General features: G+C 42.6%; 1 protein-coding gene and 1 long non-coding RNA gene across 5 annotated transcripts in view; both read left to right on the top strand.

Moving 5' to 3' along the window:
* Positions 1-832: 832 nt before the first annotated feature.
* LOC119821305 lies at positions 833-1,393 on the top strand. The gene is made up of 2 exons (XR_005286600.2): positions 833-895; positions 1,132-1,393. It is a non-coding gene; the product is annotated as an uncharacterized LOC119821305 (long non-coding RNA).
* A 12,159-nt stretch (positions 1,394-13,552) lies between these two features.
* The window catches only part of Nbeal1 (neurobeachin like 1), a 204,009-nt gene continuing 195,174 nt past the window's right edge, over positions 13,553-22,387 (top strand). For all 4 annotated transcript variants that reach the window (XR_005286474.1, XM_038338491.2, XM_038338490.2 and 1 more), the window contains exons 1-2: positions 13,553-13,665; positions 14,362-14,637. Coding sequence is in view for 2 of the 4 variants with exons in the window: in XM_038338491.2 (XP_038194419.1) it covers positions 14,587-14,637 (51 nt within the window). In the remaining 2 variants the exon portion in view is untranslated. The remainder of the gene's footprint in view (positions 13,666-14,361; positions 14,638-22,387) is intronic.

The following is a 22,387-nucleotide window of genomic DNA, read 5'->3' as shown; positions in this document are numbered from 1 at the left end:
CCACCACTGCCTGGCCAGTTTTTGAAATTTTGAGCAATGGGAAGTTTTAAATAGCATGATGTTATATAACACATGATGGAAGATGAGCACATGTCAGGTGGCCAGACAAAGAAGAAAAGCATACATTAATGATAGAAGTGTATATGGTATTTCATGAAGCATTATGCTTGGAACTGTTTTTATGCTCTCTGATATACTTAAAAATTCTTCAGGGGGGAGGGCTGGGGAGATGGCTCAGAGGTTAAGAGCATTGCCTGCTCTTCCAAAGGTCCTGAGTTCAATTCCCAGCAACCACATGGTGGCTCACAACCATCTGTAATGGGGTCTGGTGCCCTCTTCTGGCCTATAGGCATAGACACAGACAGAATATTGTATACATAATAAATAAATAAATATTAAAAAAATTCTTCAGGGGCTGGAGAGATGGCTCAGAGGTTAAGAGCACTGGCTGCTCTTCCAGAGGACCTGAGTTCAATTCCCAGCAACCACATGGTGGCTCACAACCATCTATGAGATCTGATGCCCTCTTCTGGCAATAGAGAGGGTGCCTGAACTGGCCTTCCCCTGTAGTCAGACTGATGATTATCTTACATATCACCATAGAACCTTCATCTAACAACAGATGGAAACAGAGACAGAGACCCACATCAGAGCACTGGACTGTGCTCCCAATGTCCAGTTAAGAACCAAAAGAGGGAGAACATGAACAAGGAAGTCAAGACCATGAGGAGTTCACCCACTGAGACAATGTGCCTGAGCTAATGGGAGTTCACCAACTACAACTGGACTGGAAGTCAACGAGCATGGGATCAAACTAGTCCCTCTGAATGTGGTTGACAGTTCGGGCAGACTGAGGGGCCAATGACAATGGCACTGGACTTTGTCTCTACTGCACGTACTGGCTTTTTGGGATTCTCTTTGGATGTATACCTTACTTAACCTGGATGTAGTGGGGAGGGCTTTAAACTTAAAATTGGAGGGGTAGGGGGAGGGTTGTGGAGGGAGTCAGAGGGAAGTGGGAGGAGGGGAGATGCTGGAAGCAAAGACCTGTATTTTGAGATCTGCATTTTGTTTACAGCCATCTTAAGCTCACAAGTTAAGAAAAAATATTTACCTTTATCCCCTCTGCAGGGTCTAGGAAATCAACCTGGCATCTTATCTCCTAGCAGAGACCTGCAGACACTAGGCTCCAGAATCAGTAGCATCTTCCTTTGTTAGTCAACAATCACAGACCTTCAGTATTATCAGCGGGGCATGTCTCTGGACCTGAATTCCAGCAGACCTGAGTCTCCTGATATCCTTCCCTCCCCCTGACACCCTTCCCTTCCCCCCCTTTGCCCGTTTGCTATATAATAGCCTCTGAGAGGGAATAAACGGGACAGCTTGATTAGAATCCTTCTTGCCATCATTTCTCATGTCTTTTGCCCCTTCATTCCTCTAGGTTTATCAGGGGCCCCCGTTCGCATCCTGCTGGCTAGGATAGGGAGGGAGTGGGAATTTGGATAGGTATTTTTTAAAGTAATAAAATAAAATAATAATAATAAGGGACTATATAGAAAACATACAGATTTACTTATAATCTGACTGCTAGGTTATTATGAACAACAAAGAATAATGTTTCAGAAAAATTTGTGCACCTGTCACAAGTCACCCAATACTAGAATTCTGCTTCTTCCTATCACAACTGTACCATTGAGATTAACGTAAGGAAAATTCTGTAGATCTATGGTCCTGAACAAGCTACTGTCTAGGGCAGAGAATGTGACAGACAGGCTACTTCATCCTCTGGCAAAATCACAGGTTTATTGGCCATGATACTGCTTGGGAGGAGGTACTGAGTATGGGGTAATTAGTGGTTTGTGGAGAACCAATGACAAGTAGGCTTCTACCCTTACTCTCTGTACTGTGGATACTTTAGGATCTTAGTATTCATCTTCAGTTATGTAAAAAAAAAAGCTTTTATGATAAGATTTGAGAGATGCACTAATCTATGCATGTAACAAAATTCCATGGTGTCAATTTAATAAATACTGTGATGGATAGTTTTATTTCAATTTTACACAATCTAAAGCCATTTGAGAAGAGGGAACCTCAATTAAGAAAATTCCTCCAGAAAATCCAATTGTAGGCAGGCCTGTGAGGCATTTTCTTAATTAGTGATTGATATAGTAAGGGGTAGCCCATCATAGATGGTGTCATCCTTTAGATGGTGGTCCTGGATTCTACAAGAAAGCAGGCTGAGAAAGTCATGTGGAGCAAGCCAGTAAGCAGCACCCTTCAATGACCTCTGCATCAGTCCCTGCCTCTAGGTTCCTGCCCTGTCTGAGCTCCGCCCTGACTTCCTTCAATGACCTCTGCATCAGTCCCTGCCTCTAGGCTCCTGCCCTGTCTAAGCTCCGTCCTAACTTCCTTCAGTGACCTCTGCATCAGTCCCTGCCTCTAGGCTACTGCCCTGTCTAAGCTCCGTCACCCTTCAGCGACCTCTACATCAGTCCCTGCCTCTAGGTTCCTGCCGTGTCTGAGCTCCCGTCCTGACTTCCTTCAGTGTTGAATAGTGATATGAAGGTGTAAGCCCAATAAACCCTTTTGCTCTCCTGCGGCGAACCCCCCTGGCCAGCAGGGAAGAACGACCACCGAGTCGAGGATCCTTCTCAAATCACGCTTTATTGGAGCCTCTTGGTTAAGGGAGAGCTGGAAGCGAGGGGCCCCGAGCACTAAACGGCAGCCGCTTATATAGGGAGAGTGGACACGGGTCATGCCTGCGGGAGGTTCTGTCTAGAGCCTTGCCTAATATGGAGTTGTTTACTCGGCGCTGCAGGGGCTCAGCGCCATCTTGTGATGGTGGCCGGCAAATCGGCTCCCTGCAGTTCCCCCTTTTAGTTTTTATAGCAAAGTAGGCAACAAGGGGTCTTATTCCCGTTCTGGCTCCCACCTCATGATGTGGGGGCCGATCAAGGGAGGCCCAGGCTCGTGGTACTCCTTCTCCTGTGCAATGGGACAAACCCCTAGGAGGTGCAAAGGCAGTACCTCAAGCGTTGTCTCAGCATACCTTCCCTGGTGCAATGGGAACAAGCCCTACAGGGGTGCAAAGGCTATGCAGGACAAATGCCTACTGGTTCTTAACTGATAACCATATTTGGGGAGAGTCACCACACTCCAAAGTGGCTAAGGCCTGTAGGACAGCAACCTTATCTCTATTTGTTTGGGCTCGAAGACGGCAAATCAGCCACAAGCAGACCATGCATCCTCCCAGACAGCATGCCAGAAATATCCCAACCACCACCCATTTCTTAAAAAAGGAGAAAGCGGAATATAGCCAGTCAGAAAACTGTTCAAGGGTGATGGGCTGGACACGAGTATTATTTAGGATAGTGATCTGGAACAATTGATTCTGGAGAAACAGCTCTGCTTCCCGCGACCAGTTCCCCGCCAGATACTCCCCAATTCTTCTTGACTCATTCCTGGAATTGTTAAAGACAAGAGAAGTAATGCACACGTGTTTCTGATAGGAGACACATTCGATCTGGACCAGACGGGTCAATTTATCCATCTGAGTCTGCACATAATCTATCCTCTGATTGGCAGCTATTATGCCAGAAAGGATACGATTGTTGATTTTATTCTGGGTTTCTAATGCATCAGCTGTCCTTGAAACCACGTCGTTAATTGTGGTCGCCGTTTGTACCTGATTAGCCATGGCTATGAACTCTTATATTTTTGGTTGTGAGCCTAGCCTTTAACGGCTGAGCCATCTCTCCAGGCCTGTGACTCTGATATGCTACCAGAAACATTAAGGAGCCAAGTCTTAGTTAATTGTAGCGTCACCAGGGCTGAGATGTCCACCGTGGCTCCTACTTCATTAGAGAGCAACCATTGATAACAGGACCATCCTGATCCGATAGTAGAATTTTGATTAGACTGATTATAAAGGTATTGGTGACGCCCTAAAATGAGTGGCATTTTTAGGGGTGGATGCACCTCCCAACGGTACCATGGACTCCACTCTCATGGCCAAGGTGGTAGCATTGATAGATGTAGCATTACTGGGCCCTCCTGGCCCTGAGGTGATCCCCTGAGTCACCTGGGCTAATGCTGCGCCCAGGGACCCTATCCTAACTTTACTCTGCATCAGGGGATCCATCCAATTGGTCAAGTTCTTACGTTAAAACCTTATGCAGGATCCTTTCTCCTCAAGGGAGAAGCACAGAGTCCCATTTAGGGCTATCTTTGTAGCATTAAACAACTCCTGTTTAGCGTCCGGGTTAGGCAGACAGGGTGCCTCCAGATCGCAGGAGGTGGAAAACAGTATGGGCAATATGGAGGAATTAGCATGAACAGGCATCGGCATGGGCCAGGCCCTCATTACCGCCCATAACGTCATTGGACTCGTGTTCAGCAGGGCTGTCTCCATTGCCAGGATCAGCATCCATGTTGTTGCAGCCCTCATCTTCAGCTGTTGGTCTCAGGCTCCTTGTCAGCCGTGTCAGTACCCAATGAGGGACTTCTTGACTCTGTGGGAAAACACAAACAGCTCCCCCGGATCCCGCAATGACTGGATCCGGTCCATACCATTTATTATCCAACACATCTTTCCACATAACAGACACTCCCTTATCTTCGGGGGTCATGTTAGCAAGTCTATCAGCCGCTGTTCGGCTTTGACCATCAAAAATTAAAAAATTAAATGTAAAAAATGCCAAGGCAATTCTATCCCTGGGGGATGCTGTTTCTGCTATTTCCCCTTTTTTGTTTTGTTAGAATATCTTTGAGGCTTCTGTTAGCCCTTTTAATAATCCCCTGGCCTTGGGGATTATATTTTTTATATTATATATATTATATTCATTTTATATATTTTATTTTATTATATTATTTTATATTATATTATATTATATTTTATTTTATATTTTATTATATTTTATTATATTTTATTTTTCTCTGTCCAAGGGCTCTCTTTGGCCCATTTTCCAGGACTTAACTTTTGGATCCTTTTTCTTTTCCTTTTTTCCTTTTTCTTTTAGGCCTGTCCAAGTCTTCCCCTTTTGATTCCGATTCTGATAAGCTGTCCTGGTGTGTCATTAATGCCTCTCTACCTTTTCTAATTAGATCTGTATTATCACCCTCCCGTAAGCAGTTGCCTATTCTTTCCTCATATTTAGCTCTTTCCAAGTCCTGTCCTAATTTTTCCCATGAGGGCAAGGTGAAATCCCCAGAGACCGCGAACCACGGTACGTTCTGGTCAATGTCCTTTACGACCGTTATCAATCTTCCTTAATGTGCACTTATGCACCGGCGCCCTACCGGGGAGCCACTTAATTTACGGCAGTCTTACTTCCCCCTCAGAGAAAAGCCGTTTTATCTACAACGGACTTACTTTCGATTCTGACTAGGCGCTGTCGCAATAACAAAGGCACTCTCTTGACCAGGCTTCTGGCAGCGCAATCAAAAACAACACAGGAACACACACATCACAATTACCACAAAAGCTAGGCAGAACACTTCAGGGCTCAACTCCAGCAATCATTATACCTGGGAGACTTGCTTTACCGACGCGTCCCGCTCCGCGTGTTGAGTTCTGGATCCTCTTATGGCCCCTCGCCCAGTGACCAAAGATGTCCCGGCGTCCCGGGGTTCCGGCACCAGTTGCGGCGAACCCCCCTGGCCAGCAGGGAAGAACGACCACCGAGTCGAGGATCCTTCTCAAATCACACTTTATTGGAGCCTCTTGGTTAAGGGAGAGCTGGAAGCGAGGGGCCCCGAGCACTAAACGGCAGCCGCTTATATAGGGAGAGTGGACACGGGTCATGCCTGTGGGAGGTTCTGTCTAGAGCCTTGCCTAATATGGAGTTGTTTACTCGGCGCTGCAGGGGCTCAGCGCCATCTTGTGATGGTGGCCGGCAAATCGGCTCCCTGCACTCTCCAACTTGATTTTTGATCATGGTGTTTTTCACAGCAATAGAAACCACAACTGGGACAAATACTACGCCCATTAAGCAGAGTAACTCGAGTAGGTTCTCCTCTAGGCTATGATCTAATTTCCTATTCATTGGTGGCATTGATTCGTCACTTTATTCTTTTCTCTCTCTTAACTTTATGCTTACATGCAAGGTAGTTTAAATCATATGTGTGTGTGTGCCTATACAACTTAAATTCAAATGCATGTAAATATACATGTACTTACTGTAAAACTAAGTGTCTTAAGGAGTCTTACTGAGCCTTGATTCTCCAGTCAAGGGGATGTGTGCTGGCTACTTTTTATGTCAACATGATGCATGCTAGGGTCATCTAAGAAGGAATCTTAACTGAGAAAATACCTCCAAGTCCTGGGGGACAAGCCAGGAAACAGAAGCACTCTGTTGTGTAATATTTTGATTTTTATTCTGAAAATAAAACTTGTTTGCAGTCAGAGGGCAAAACTAGCCATGAGCTGACCAAAATTAACCATAGAAGTTTGGAGGACGGTGGGAAGATAGCAGTAAAGCCCGGACTGAGAGTGGAGGAAGGAACCAAAGAAGTAGGAGGTGCCTAATGGCTTCTCCCCTGTTTTCCTGCTCATTCAGGGTCTTCTCAGGGTCCTGCCATTGGTGATGGACTGTTATGCAGACGTGTACGATTAAACAAGCCCTCTCCTCCCAAAGTTGCCTTTGGTCAGTGTTTAATACTGCAAAAAAACCCTTAAACTACAAGGTATGATGCTCACTTCTGTGCTTCTTAGACACAAGGCACTCTGTTGTAGGAGCTGCGTGTTTGTTCCCGGCTGCTCAGCCCCAAAATAATCACACAGAAACCATGTTATTTGCAATACTGTTTGGCCAATAGCTTAAGCATATTTCTGGCTAACTTAAATTAAAAAGACATGAGATCTGGCTCATATCTTAAATTAAACCATCTCCATTAATCTGTGTATCTCCATGAGGCTGTGGCTTATCAGATAAAGTTCCCACATCTGTCTCTGGCATGGCTTCTCACTGACTCAACTTTCTTTCTCCCAGCATTCAGGATAGTTCCCCTCTCCAGCCTAGCTCTACTCTGCCCTATCAGGCCAAGCCAGTTTCTTTATTCGTTAACCAACAAAAGCAACACATAGACAGAAGGACCTCCCACATTAGCACTCATTTGGTCCATATACATAGATGTAGGCAAAACACTCATACACACAAAATAAAAATAAATACTTCTAGTTGGGGAGTGGTGATACATGCCTTTTATCCCAGCACTTGGGAGGCAGAAGTAGGTGAATCTCTGTGACTTCAAAGCCAGACTAGTATACGAAATTCCAGGATAGCCAAAGCTACAGAGAAACCCTATCTCAAAACCTGAAAAACTAAAATGAATAAATAAATAAATGCTTCTTTTAAAAAATAACCTAAGTGCATGGGAGGGAGATCTGGGAGAGATGGCTCAGTGGTCAGTGGTTAGGAGCACTTGCTGTGCTTCCCTAAGAGCATCCCAGCATCCACATCAGGAAACTCACAACTGCCTGTAACTGCAGGTCTAGCAGTTTCCTGTCTCTGACTTTTGTAGGCACTTGCGCTCACATGTACATATACACACATCTACACAGTTAAAAATAACAAAGACAAATGCTTTTATTTTAAATAAATACTGTACATTCTTTGTTTCATACTGTAGAAATTGCAGGGAGAAATTAGTTGAGATGTGTGACAGTACAACAGATACAGTAATATATATGGCACAAAATATTTTCTCTGTGTGCGTGTGTGTACGCGTGTGTGCGCGCATGTGTGTGCATGCATGAGTGTGTGTGTGTGTGTGTGTGCAGGAGGTCCATGGGCAAGCATGCATGAGTGTGTGTGTGTGCGTGTGTGTGTGCGCGCATGTGTGTGCATGCATGAGTGTGTGCGTGTGTGCGCGCATGTGTGTGCATGCATGAGTGTGTGTGTGTGCGTGTGCATGTGTGCAGGAGGCCCATGGGCAAGCATGCATGAAGATGCGCACCCCCATGTGTGCACGTGTGCAGCCCAGAGGAAAACATCAGGTGCTCTGTTCTATCACTACCCTACTCCCTTCAAGCAAGGTCTCTGGCTGAAGCTGGAGCTAGACTGACTGCCTAGCAGGTGCTGGTGATTCTCCTGTCTCAGTTTCTGAAGTGTAGGAGGCCCTCCACAGTGTTGGGGGTCTCAGGCACGCAGGCAGCCATACCTGGTTTTTACACCTGAATTTGGAGGATTTGAACTCAGGTCCTTGTGCTAGTGCGGCAAGCACTATTGCCTAATTAGCCACCTCCCCAGCCTTCAAGAGAGTGGTGATGACACTCAGGAGGCAGAGTGGATCTCTGAGTCCTACAAATAAAATTCCAGGACAGCCAGGGCAACACAGAGAAACCCTGTGTTGTTTCTAACAACACAAAACAAAAACAAAAATAGAAAGAGGCTTTCTTATAAAAGGCTAATCTCTAAATGTTCTATTCATTTTAATAAGAATTTGAAAAAGAAAAAAAGCTTATTTTTAAAATTCCCTGTTGAGAATAATCCAATGGATAGAGTGGGTAGAGGTGGGGTTATATAACCAGAGGCAACGAGATTGGTAGGAAGGCTATTACAGCAATCCAGAAAAGACAGTGTAACTTACCTACAGGTGGTAGTGGTGGTGGAGGAATGGAGAAATGGTTAGATTCCAGATATATTGTGAAGATGCATCCTAAAAATTGGATTTGAGTGTATGAGAAAGGTAATTTTTTTAAAAAAAATTAATTTTTTTGTTTGTTTTTAGAAACAGGGTTTCTCTGTGCAACAGTCTTGGTTGTCCTGAAACTCTCTTTGTAGACCAGGTTGGCCTCAAACTCAGTGAGATCTCCCTGCCTCTGTCTCCCAAGACATCCTCTCAGGACCCACACGGTCCAGGGGATCTAATGTCCTCTTCTTGCCTCTCTGTGTACCTAACACACATAGAACACAGATGCAACACCCACATATTATATTATCTTGTTGTCCTATGATCCCCCTCACTAATAAGTAAGCAAAGACATACAATTTTAAAAATCACTGTTTGGGCTATGATCTGAGTTTCATTTTAGAAAACAATTAAGTGGGGGTTGGAGATTTGGCTCAGTTGGTATAACATGCTCACCTAGCATGCGTGAAGCCCCAGGTTCAATTCCAACACCATGTAAACTAGACTTAGTAGAGCACTCCCATAATCCTAGCACTCAGGAGGTGGAAGATTGGGTGTTCAAGGTTATTACTAGGTAGTTTGAGGTCAGCCTTGTATGTGTGAAACCCAGTCTCAAATAAAATCATGAAAGGAATTTTGAATTAGAATTAGGGCAGAATTTTCAACAAATTTTAAAATGTCTGTAAACATACTTTGCCATTTCAAATGTGTGTGTGTGTGTGTGTGTGTGTGTGTGTGTGTTTGTATCTGTACATATGCCATGACATTCTCATGGAGGTCAGAGAACTTTGAGTGTCTCTCTTCTGTTTTCATCTTGTTTGATACGGGGTATCTTGATGTTTTCTCTCTGCTGTGTACCCCAGGGTAGCTGGCCATCTAGCTTCAAGAAATTCTTTTGTTAGCTGTAGGTGGTGGTACACTCCTTTTATCCCAGCACTTGGGAGGCAGAGATGGGAAGATCTCTATGAGTTGAAGGCCAGCCAGGGGTACAAATTGAGTTCCCGGGCAGCCAGGACTGATGACATGTGTCACAAACCATCCCACACTAGTTCAGAATTATGAATAATAAAAGGGTTATTTATTTAAGGGGAAAACTTATAGATCATTGTCCTATATAGCAGTCCTCTGCGTGAACAGGAACAGAATGTAGCAGCAAGAAGAGGGAGCCAGAAGGAAGAGAGTGTGTGCACGTTTACAGCTGCTTTTACAGTGTAAGAGACCATGGCCAAGTGGGCTGTGCTCCCACAGCACAGGACTGTGTGTTATGTTACAGAGAGAAATTCTCCTGTCTCAACACCTAGTCTCAGCTCCACAAGGCACTAGGATGCACAGGCATGCACTACCACATCTGGTTTTCTGTAGGTTCTGAGGATACAGAGTCAGGTCCTTGAACTTGTGCAGCAAGCACTGAGCCCCCCCATTCTACCAGCCCACTTCCGCTATTTTGTACTACATCCTTGTGAAAATCAATACTCTCAGAATGGATGATTATAAAATTAATATATAAAGCAACTGTAAAAATAAATATTGAAATCGAGCATTGGTGGTGCATGTCTTTAATCCTAGCACTTGGGAGGCAGAGGCAGGAGGATCTCTGTGAGTCTGAGGCCAGCCTGGTTTACAGAGCTAGTTCCAGAACAGATAGGGCTGTATAAAGAAACTTTGTCTCAAAAAAACAAAAATACAAAATTTAACGTTGAAGATGCTGTATGCCCAGCAGTATTAAATACTCAGTTAATACTTAATATTATGTAAGATATACAAAATTGCTTTTGTCTTTAATAAATGGTATAATTTTGTCATGTATACAAGAGTGGTTTTAAAATAAATTTCAGTATTGTTTATTATCAGTAAATGTTTAATTTGTTTAACTATTTTATGTAATTATATACCCAGGTATTGTAAGGATGCTGCTTGTTCATTTCCTGGCCACACAGACTTCCAAAATAACCACACAGAAACTATATTAACTAAATTACTGCTTGGCCTATTAGCTCTAACTTCTTATTGGCTAGCTTTTACATCTTAATTTAACCAATTTCCATTATTTTATGTTTTACCACGAGGCTCGTGGCCTACTGGCAAGGCAAGCTTCCGGTGTGTCTGTCTCCAGCATCAGCTCCATGGCTTTTCTCTGACTCCACTTCCTTTCTTCTCCCAGCATTCAGTTTAGTTTTCCTCACCCAACTAAATTCTGCCCTGCTATAGGTCCAAAGCAGTTTCTTTATTCGTTAATGGTAATCACAGCATACAGAGGAGACTCCCACATCACCCAGGCTCATGCAAAAAGTTCTCAGTCAAAAAGCTGTCTTGAGTGGAAAAACCTTTGCTAGATGACAAAGGAGAAAGCACAATTTTAAATGTGGTTTTGTATGACAAGCTGAAGGTGGGGTTGGAGAGATGGCTGTTTCCCAGAAGATCTTGCTTCAGTTCCAAGCACACATATGATAGCTAATACCTGTCTGTAAGTCCAGGCCCTCTGTAGGCACTGCATGAACATATGTGGTCCACAGACATACAAAGTACACAGACATAAATATCACGTAAAATAAAAATTTTAAAAAAAGCTGAACTGGATGTGGTATTGCTTGTTTTTAGTCCCATCACTCTGAGACTGAGGCATGCAGATATCTATGAATGCAAGACCAGCCTCGGCTACATAGCAATCTGCTACCTGCTAGCCAAGGCTACCTATAGAGACCCTGTCTCAAAGCAAACAAACAAACCCCTAAGGTATAATTTGCAAACAACTATCCTTAACTCTGTCATGATCGAATGTAAGTAGCTCAGGGCAATAGTGAATAAACAGATATGGCAGTATTAGCAAAACTCTCAAACAATGAAAACAGAGTTTTATTGAACACTTGCATATTGACAGGGGAGAGGAAGGCTCACATCTTATGAAGCCGCATTTGTACTTCATATCATAGAAAAGAGTCTGCAAGTACACATTGTAATAGCTGACTCAGCAGTGCTAAAAGTTTGTTTTGGTGTAAACCCTGAGCCCAGGTGGCCTTGGGAACACACTGCACAGCTGCACAGCCTGTCCAAGAGAAACGAGAGAAGCTGCAGCACTGCGACTCTCAGAGACAAGGCTGACCACCTGATCAGAGCAGGAAGACTAAAGTTTGAAATGGTTTTCTGCCTCTCTTTCCATTTCACTAAAGCCAATTGGCTGGAAATCAGGAGGCAAATAGAGGCAATCTGTTGTCTCCTCAGATCACAAGGTTTCTGAATAAAGTGGCTTAATGACTCAATTCCTGTTTTCTACTCATTGGTGTTTGTTGTGACAGGTAAAAGGACCTCTGCATTTTGGTGACAGTATCACACAATCTACTTTCACCCTTTGATAGCTAAGCTACCATATAATCTGCAAAGCTTAAACATTTATTCTGTGGTTCTCGACAAGAAAAGTTTGTAGATTTGTAATAGATGAAAATAGAGGGTGGAAGGTGACTCAGTGGTTAGGAACACTTGCTGCTCATCCAGAAAATGTCCCTGATTCCCATGTCTGAAGGCTTACAGCCCCCACTCCCTAGCCCTGGAGGGATCAGACTTTTGGCCTCTGAGGATGCACAAACACACGTGGCACAAGGACACACCACACACAGCAAAATGGAGCATTAGTTGATTTTTAAAATAAAGGTCACGATGGTGAAACTCCCGTGATGGCATTCTTAGCTTTATATCTATTTATTTACTCTCTCTCTGTGTGCGTGTGCGTGCGCGTGCGTGTGTATGCCAGAGGCTAATTTTTGTGAGCAGGTCCCCGCCTTCCATTTTGTTGAGGCAGGGTCTCTTTGTAGACAGGTTATTACAATCTAGCTGGCCCTCCTGTCTCCATCTTTCATCTCTGGAGGTCAGGCTTGCCCAGCAAGCCATCTCACTCCCTTTCTCTCCTCTTATCTTTTCTTTTCATGTGGCATAGGTTGTCCCAGAGCTGCTATGTAGCCAAAGCCGGCTTTGACTCCTGATCTCTCTGCCTCCATCTCCCAAGTGCTGGGATCACAGACCTATGCCTTTATGGCTGTCTTTGATCATTTCTGAAACTAAGTGATTCCTTATGGAAGTTCACTTTGCTAAGTTTACGTCATTGTGCTTGATGGGAATCAAACACAGAGTATCTCAGATACTAAGTTGGGCTATAATATTGAGTTCTGTATATGCTTGAACGTTTTCACAATAGCGTTTTAAATTTTTAGATTTAAAAGATGGTTAATCAAGCCGGGAGGTGGTGGCGCACGCCTTTAATCCCAGCACTCGGGAGGCAGAGGCAGGTGGATCTCTGAGTTCGAGGCCAGTCTGGTCTACAAGAGCTAGTTCCAGGACAGGTTTTAGAAACTACAGGGAAACCCTGTCTCAAAGAACAAAACAAAAACAAAAGATGGTTAATCACGCTTTTCTTCTCTTTTCAAACAAAAAAACCCTTATGAATGTTGTGTGGGGCTAATAACAGAGTCTTGCCCTTTGCTTCTTTTTTTGAAAGACAGAAGTCATTCCAAGTTCTTGGTGGAGCAATATCCTTGGAGTAGTCACAGACATAGTACAAAGGCACCAATACAAGTCTTGGAGGTGTGTCCCAGGACCAATCGCATTGCTACAAAGAAATCAAATCCAAATCCTCTCTAGACCTCACCATACAGTCCCCAGCCCTCAGCTGATCTGCACTGGCAATGCCAGGCGCCAGGCAAGGGGCGGGGTGCGACGTCAGTACGTCGGTCCTCACGTCCAGCTGGGAAAATCCTGACCTGAGTGCCCAGGAGCCGAGCGCACTGCGGCTGCGCGAGCATGCCGGGGGCGGGGCTTCCGTGCCGAGCGGCCCCTGAGGAGCGGCGGCCGGAGGGCCTGGTAAATCCCGAGGCCGGAATGGTTAGCCGAGGGGCTGCTCCGCCTCTGGCCCCGCCCGCCTCGCGTCGTCGCTGTCCCGCCCCCGCCTCCCGCCGGCTCGGCTTCGGGTTGACACGGGGCTTAGCCGGGCAGGGCGGAGGGCAGCGAGTTAGCCCGCGGCCGGGTGGCGGCGGCGGCCTGAGCGCGGTGAGGGGGCGCGGAGGGCGGGCGGAGGCGGCCGCTGGGCGCCGCGCGGGAGGCCGGGGCGCGTGGGGCGCGGGGCTGCAGCCTGAGGGGCGCGGCCGCCCGGGCGGGTCTGGCTGAGGCCGGTTGGCGTAGGTCCCGGAGAAGTTGATTGGCGTGCCTGACGTTTGCCGTACTTGTTCCTAGCGGGGACGCGGGGAGGGAAGGGAAGGCTCTCGGAACGCTGGGAGCTCCCCGGAGGTGGTGTGCTAGCTCCTTTCTTCTTGCGGGGAGAGGTAGAGGCCAGGTAGACAGGGCCGACGTTCCCTGTGTGGATGGTTAAAACAAACAAACCAGGAATTCCTCCGGCCTCCCCCACGCCCTGCCCTGCAACGCTGCAAACATTCCCAGCAACTTTTAAGTAGCAGGCTAGAAATCTCAGAGATTTGATGTTTAATCCGTGTTCCTGGTCTTTTAAGGTTAAAGGAAAACACGTTATTAGGGAGTAGTTTTCTCTTCCCATCTATTGTAGTTTTGGTGGTGAACATGCCTAGAAGATTTTAGTACTCTATGTTGATGTTAGTCGCGGTGTACAGAACAGCTTCTGTGAGATCCAATCTGATTAGAAAAGTATCCCTTTTATTGGGTAAGCAAGGCAGACAAATAATTGGATTAAAAAAATGGATGTAGAAAAACCTTGGGTATTTTTGTATTTCGCAGACTTATTTACAAGCCCAGCTACTACTGCTGAAGATGCGTTGGGAGAGTGGCTGCTGAAATTGACCTTCACCGACCCGAGACAGTTGTATTTGTTTCTCTTACTTGTTTATCCCACTGCTTTGAGTTTTACTGCAACGGCTGAGAAACTTGAAAAATAAAATAACATGCTGTGGTCTTGAACCTTCTTTCTGAGGAAATACTGACGTGCCCGAGTGAAAAGCCAGAATGGCAGCCAGAGAGAGGCTCTTTGAACTTTGGATGCTTTATTGTACAAAGGTAATTGCTTTTATTTCTGTACTTAAAAATACGTGATTATAAAATTTTGTATCCAGCATTATAACCTCAAATAGCTGGTGTGTTTGTTCATAGGTGGAACATGCCTTTAGTGCCAGCACTTGAGAGTAGAGGCAGAGGAGAGAGAGTTCTGTGAGTTCAAGTCCATCCTAAGAGAGTTCTAGGAAAGCCAGGGCTTCATAGAGAGCTCCTGTCTCAAAACAAAACAAAACACCCTAACAACCTCCCAATCCTAAATTTTAAAAACACGTAAGAGATTTTATATTTTCCATAGTTTTTCAGATTTGAGTTCATTGACCACTGGCCTACTATTAAAAACTTAACAATGTGTTTTTTGATATTATCTTCAATGATCTCAAAATTATATAGGTAAGATTGTGCCTGTAAAAGGAAAATAAAACTTTTTTTGTGTGTGTAGGATGTGTGGGACACACAGGTGCCATGGTACTTTTATAGAGGTCTGGGGACAGCTTTGTGGATTTGGGTTTCTCTCTCCACCTTTCCATAGCTACCTAGGGTTGTATTTAGGTCCACCGGATCATGTGGCCTATGCTTTAACCGTGGAGCCATTTTACTTGGAAACAATTGACCTTTAATGCTGTTTTTGGCTTAAGGACTCTTTTGTGAGGACATTAGACTTTTTTCAGCAGCCTTTTATGATTTTATTTTTATTGATTTGAGGTGGTTATGTGATTACCATTGTGTTAGCACATACCGGCACTGTCTCATTTGATACTAACTAGAGTCTGGCAAGGTGGGTATTGTAATTATTCCATTTCACTGATGAGAGATCTGGTATAGGTGTGAATTTGAAACCCAAAAGCGCGTGATTCAGGTCCCCATGCTTTTTTTTTTTTTTTTTTTTTTTTTTTAAAATATTTATTTATTTATTTATTTATTTATTATGTATACAATATTCTGTCTGTATGCCTGCACGCCAGAAAAGGGCACCAGACCCCATTACAGATGGTTGTGAGCCACCATGTGGTTGCTGGGAATTGAACTCAGGACCTTTGGAAGAGCAGGCAATGCTCTTAACCTCTGAGCCATCTCTCCAGCCCCGTCCCCATGCTTTTAAAAACCATTTTAACTCTGTAAGATTTTTGCCATTCAGAAATAATTTTTTGGACTTCTTTCATGTGGGCTTTGCATAGAAAGTTTGATTTTAGGTCATTGATACTAATTGAGGGTGCTTCTCAAGTAAGGATCCATACTACTACTTTGAAGATACTGGCAATGGCCAGAGAAGGAAGCATTCTTAGTCTATTTAAATTAACTTAGGTATTTTTATTTTTTTGTTTTGTTTTTTTTGTTTTTTTGTTTTTTTTTTTGGTTTTTCGAGACAGGGTTTCTCCGTGGCTTTGGAGCCTGTCCTGGAACTAGCTCTTGTAGACCAGGCTGGTCTCAAACTCACAGAGATCCTCCTGCCTTTGCCTCCCGAGTGCTGGGATTAAAGGCGTGCGCCACCACCGCCCGGCTTAATTTATGTATTTGTGATTATGCTCTCAGGTCACAGCCTGCAGTTTTACATTATTTTTTTCAGGCTTTTTTTGAATATAATTTCAGGTATTTTATTTATTTTTATTTTATGTGTGTTGACATTTTGCCTGCATGTTTGTCTGTGTGAGGGCGTCAGATCTTTGAGTTACAGATAGTTGTTAGTTGCCATATGGGTGCTGGGAATTGAACCCAGGTCCTCTGGAAGAGAAGTTAGTGCCACTGAGCCACCTCTCTAGCCCCAATTTTGGCTATTTAAAAATCAAATTATTCCTTAAAAGTCACCTAATTTTCACTGAAATTTTCCTTAACTTCCTGGTTAGATCTCCAAGTTGAAGGCCAGCCTGATCTACATAGAGAGTTGCAGGTCAGCCACTGCTATGGACCGTGTCTACTTACTCATTTGAGTTCAAAACTAAATGTTAGGGATTAAAATCTGAGTAGAAGCTTCTACTTTAGCAGATGGATCCTCTCATATTTGTTGAACATTTGGTAAAATACTTGGTATTTTTTTTATTTTTAATAGGTTTTTCTTAAATTAGCATGTGTTTATGGAGTGTGCTCTGTTTTAATACATGTACACATGAAATAATGAATTTAGGCTAATTAACATATATATTCCCTCACATAATTACTTTGTGATGTGCAATTTGTTTTGTTACCAAATGTTTCAGATATAATTTTTCCTACATTTTACTTCCAACAATAGGGTTTAATTGCATTGTTAGAAATATGGCTACCGATAATGGATTTGTTGACTTATGTAGTTCTTACGTAAAAAGATACAGTATTCCAGTTCTCTGGATTGTTACATTAGTGCATATGACCACTGATTCAAGTTACATGTAGCCTGAACATTCTTGCTTTCAAAACCATCTAAGGTCAAGGATTTGATTGACAGTGCATTACATATAGCTCTTAAAAGTTAAACATTAAATTTGAACAGCTCTAATCTAGTATCTGATTTTTATACTTCTCTGGATATATTTATAGAGTAGACAGTTCAAATGACAACTCTTTAGTGTCTTCTGACATTTCTTCACTTAATACAGAACAAAATAGAGTCAAATTTTATATAACTGTATAGCAGTTAGGGTAATTTAAGCATCTTTTGGGAATTTATGTATGAGTGCATTCTCTCTTTATTTCAACTGCAGGCCTAGGAAAAGAATGTATTTTTTTAATGTTGCTGATTGAGCCTAGGTCTTTGCAGATAATAGGCAGGTATACCTTAAGCCCTCTTTTACTTTTTATTTTCTGAGGTATGTTTTTCCAGATTGCCCAGTGTGGTGTTTTTTTAAATATTTATTTATATATTATGTATACAATATTCTGTCTGTGTCTATGCCTGCAGGTCAGAAGAGGAGACCAGACCTCATTACAGATGGTTGTGAGCCACCATGTGGTTGCTGGGAATTGAACTCAGGACCTTTGGAAGAGCAGGCAATGCTCTTAACCACTGAGCCATCTCTCCAGCCCCCCAGTGTGGTCTTGAACTCACTCTGTAGCCTAGGCAGGCCTTGAACTTGACCTCTTCCTGCTTTAACCCCTTAAATAACTGGCTTGCAGAAACACATTACGAGGCTTGACTACCAACATTATGCATGTAGCATCTCGTTGCTAGGATATATAAAGGAGAAATTGAGCATCTCAGATTCTTCAATAGCATTTAACTTTTTGTGAGGGACAGGAGAGATAGCTCAGTGGTTAAGAGTGGCTGCTCTTTAGGGGACTTGGATTGGATTTCCAGCATCACAACTGTCTCTAAGAGATTCAGTGACCTCTTCTGGTCTTCCTGGGCATCAGGCATACAGGTAGTGGACAGACATATATAGAGGCAAAACATTTACACATAAAGTAACGCTGATACATAAAGAAAAAGTTTATGTTCATTTTTGTTCTTTTATTTATGTATTTATTTTTTTAAAAAAGAAAACAAACTATCTTTTTTCATTATACATACCATTCCAAGTTCTAGCTCCCTCCCCTCCTCTCATTCCCTCCACATACCCTCCCACCCACCCCAATTCAGTCCTCATACTTTTTTTTTTTTTTTTTTTTTGTTTTTTGTTTTTTGTTTTTCGAGACAGGGTTTCTCTGTGGCTTTGGAGCCTGTCCTGGAACTAGCTCTTGTAGACCAGGCTGGTCTCGAACTCACAGAGATCCGCCCGCCTCTGCCTCCCGAGTGCTGGGATTAAAGGCGTGCGCCACCATCGCCCGCCAATTCAGTCCTCAGAGAGGGTAAGGCACATTGCTTTGTGGAAGGTCCAAGGTCCTCACTACTATATCTAGGCTGAGCAAGGTATCCATCCAAAGAAACTAGATTCCCAAAAAGCCAGTACAAGCAGTGGCCTCTCAATCTGCCCCAGCCATGCAGCTGTCAACCACATTCAGAGGGACTAGTTTGGTTCTGTGCTTGTTCTTTCCCAGTCCAACTGGAGTTGGTGAGCTTCCATTAGCTCAGGTAGACTGTTTCAGTGGGTGTATCATCATGGTCTTGACCTCTTTACTCATATTCATGCCTCCCACTCTTCAGCTGGACTTTGGGAGCTCAGTCCAGTGCTCCAATGTGGGTCTCTGCCTGTTTCCATCAATTGCTGGATGAAGGTTCTGTGGTGATATTTGAGATACTCATCAGTCTGACTACAGGGCAAGGCCAGTTTGGGCACCCTCTCCTATATTGCTGAGGGTCTTAACTGGGGTCATCCTTAGGGATTCCTGAAAATTTTTCTAGAGCCAGGTTTCTTGCTCACCCTATAATGGCTCCCTCAATCAAGATACCTCTTTTCTTGCTCTCATCTTTGTTTTTCCTCTGTCAAAACTATCCCATTGTCTCAAGTTATCATCACCCCTCCTCTTCTCCCCTCCTCTTCCCCTTATACCTTTTCTTCTTCCTCCACCTTCATTCTCTCAATTTTGTCAGGCGATCTTGTCTGTTTCCAATTTCCAGGTATATCTATATATGTTTTTCTTAGGGATCACCTTATTACTTAGCTTCTCTAGGATCATGAGCTATACGCTCAGTATCCTTTGTTTAGCTAGTATCCACTAATGAGTGAGTACATATCATATTCATATTTTGGGTCTGGGTTGCCTCACTCAGGATAGTGTTTTCTAATTCCATCCATTTGCATGCAAAATTCAAGATGCCAATTTTTTTTTTTTACCGCTGAGTAGTAGTACTCTAATGTGTAAATATGTCACATTTTCTTTATCCATTTTTCAGTTGAGGGGCATCTAGGTTGTTTCCAGGTTCTAGCTATTATGATGCTGCTATGAACATAGTTGAACAAATACTTTTGTAGTATGTTTGAGCATCTTTTCTGTATATGGCCAAGAGTGGAATTGCTGGATCCTGAGGTAGGTTGATTCCCAGTTTTCTAGAAACTGCCATTACTGATTACCAAAGGGGTTGAACAAGTTTGCATTTCCACCAGCAACGGATGAGTATTCCCCTTATTCCACAACCTCTCCAGCATAAGCTATCATTGGTGTTTTTGATCTTAGCCATTCTGACAGGTGTAAGATGGTATCTCAGAGTTGTTTTAATTTGCATTTCCTTGTTAGCTAAGGAAGTTGAACATTTCCTTAAGTATCTTTTGGCCATTTGAGATTCTTCTGTTAAGAATTCTCTGCTTATTTCTGTACCTCATTTTTTAATTGAGTTATTTAGAATTTTAATGTCTAATTTCTTGAGTTCTTTATATATTTTGGAGATCAGTCCTTTGTCTGTTGTTGGGTTGATGAAGTTATTTTCCCATTCCCTTTTTGTCTTATTGACTGTGTCCTTTGCTTTACTGAAGCTTCTCAGTTTCAGGCAGTCCCATTTATTTATTGTTGTTCTCAGTGTCTATACTAATGGTGTTATATTTAGGAAGTAGTCTCCTGTGCCCATGCATTAAAGGCTACTTCTCACTTTCTCCTCTGTCAGGTTCAGTGTGGTCAGATTTATATCAAGGTCTTTAATCCATTTGGACTTGAGTTTTTTTTGCATGGATGGATCTATTTTTTATTCTTCTACATGTTGACATCCAGTTATGCCAGCACCATTTGTTGAAGATACTTTCTTTTTTCCATTGTATTATTTTAGCTTCTTTGTTAAAAATCAGGTGTTCATAGGTGTGTGGATTAATATCCAGGTCTTCCATTCAATTCCATTGGTCAACATCTCTATTTTTATGCCAGTACCAAGTTGTCTTCATTACTGTAGCTCTGTAATAGAGCTTGATGTCAGGGATGGTGATGCCTCTGGAAGTTCCTCTATTGTACATGATTGTTTTGGCTATCCTGGGTTTTTTGGTATTCCATATGAAGTTGATTGTTGCTTTTTCAAGGTCTCTGAAGAATTGTGTTTGGATTTTCATGTGGATTTCATTGAATCTATAGATTGCTTTTGATAGGATTGCCATGTTTACTGTATTGATCCTTCCTATCCAAGAGCATGGGCGATCTTTCCATTTTTTGGTATCTTCTTCAGTTTCTCCCTTCAAAGACTTAAAGTTCTTGTCAAATAGGTCTTTCACTTCTTTGGTTAGTGTTACCCCAAGATATGTTATGTGTTTGTGGCTATTGTGAAAGGTGATGTTTCTCTGATTTTCCCCTCAGCTTTCATAACATTTTTGTATGTAAGGGCTGATTTTTTTGAGTTGCTCTTGTATTCTGCCACATCCTGAAGGTTGTTTTTGGGGTCCCTTATGTATACTGTCATATCATCTAAAATAACAAAATTTTGACTTCTTCTTTTTCAATTTGAATACCCTTGATCACCTTTTGTTGTCTTAATGCTATAGACAAAACTTCAAGAACTAAGAAATGACATGGAGAGAGTGGACAGCCTTGTCTAGTTCCTGATTTTAGTGGAATCGCTTTGAGTTTCTCTCCATTTAATTTGATGTTGACTGTCACTTGCTGTATTTAGCCTTTATTTATTATATTTAGATATGTTCCTTGTATTCCTGATCTCTCCAAGACCTTTATCTTTATCATGAAGGGGTATTTGATTTTGTCGAATGCTTTTTCAGCATCTATTGAAACGATCATGTTTTTTTTTTTCTTTCAGTTTATTTATATGATAGATTACATTGATAGATTTTCATGTGTTGTACCAGCCCTGCATCTCTGGGATGAAGCTGACTTGATCATGGTGGATGATTTTTTTGATGTGTTGTTGGATTCGGCTTGCCAGTATTTTATTGAGAATTTTTGCATCCAAGTTCATGAGTGAGATTGGTCTGTGATTCTCTTTCTTGGTTGAGTCTCTGTGTGATTTTGGTATCATGGTAACTGTATCCTAATAAAAAGAGTTTAGCAATGTTCCTTCTGTTTCTATTATGTGGAACCCTTTGAGGAGTATAGGTATTAGCTCTTCCTGGAAGTTGTGGTAGAATTCTGCACTATAACCATCCAGTCCTTTATTTTTTGTTTTTTGTTCTTTTTGGTTGGGAGGGTTTTGATGACAGCTTGTATTTCCTTGCAGTTTATAAGTCTATTTAAATTGCTCACCTGGTCTTGATTTAATTTTGTTATATGGTATCTATCTAAAAAATTGTCCATTTCTTTTACTTTTTTCAATTATGTGGAGTATAGATTTTCTATGTATGACCTAATGATTCTCTGTATTTCCTCAGTGTCTGTTGTATGTCCCCCTTTTCATTTCTGATTTTGTTAATTTGGATGTTCTCTCTCTTCCTTTTGATTAGTTTGGATGAGGGTTTGTCAATCTTGTTGATTTTCTCAAAGAGCCAGCTCTTTGTTTCATTGATTCTTTGTATTGTTTTCTTTGTTTCTATTTTTGTTGATTTCAGCCCTCAATTTGATTATTTGCTGTCTTCTACTCCTCCTGGGTGAGTCTGCTTCTTTTTGTTCTAGAGCTTTCAGGTGTGCTCTCAAGTCAAAAATGTGACTTTCTCCAGTTTCTTTATGTGGGCACTTAGTGCTGTGAACTTCCCTCGTAGCACTGCTTTCATAGTGTCTCCCATAGGTTTGGATACGTTGTGCCTTCATTTTTGTTGAATTCTAGGAAGTTTTTAATTTCTTTCTTTATTCATTGACCCAGGGGTGATTCAGTAGTCCACTGTTCAATTTTCATGAGTTTGTAGGCTTTCTGAGAGTAGTATTGTTACTAAATTCTAACTTTTATCCGATAAAAAAGGGGTTACTCCAATTTTTTTGTATCTGTGGAGGTTTGCTTTGTTACCGAGTATGTGATCAATTTTAGAGAATGTTTCATGAGGTG

Source organism: Arvicola amphibius, chromosome 8 (genome assembly GCF_903992535.2).
Source record: "Arvicola amphibius chromosome 8, mArvAmp1.2, whole genome shotgun sequence".
Taxonomy (NCBI): Eukaryota; Metazoa; Chordata; class Mammalia; order Rodentia; family Cricetidae; genus Arvicola; species Arvicola amphibius.
Note: the sequence above shows the minus strand (reverse complement) of the source record. Positions and strands in the feature narration are given on the sequence as shown.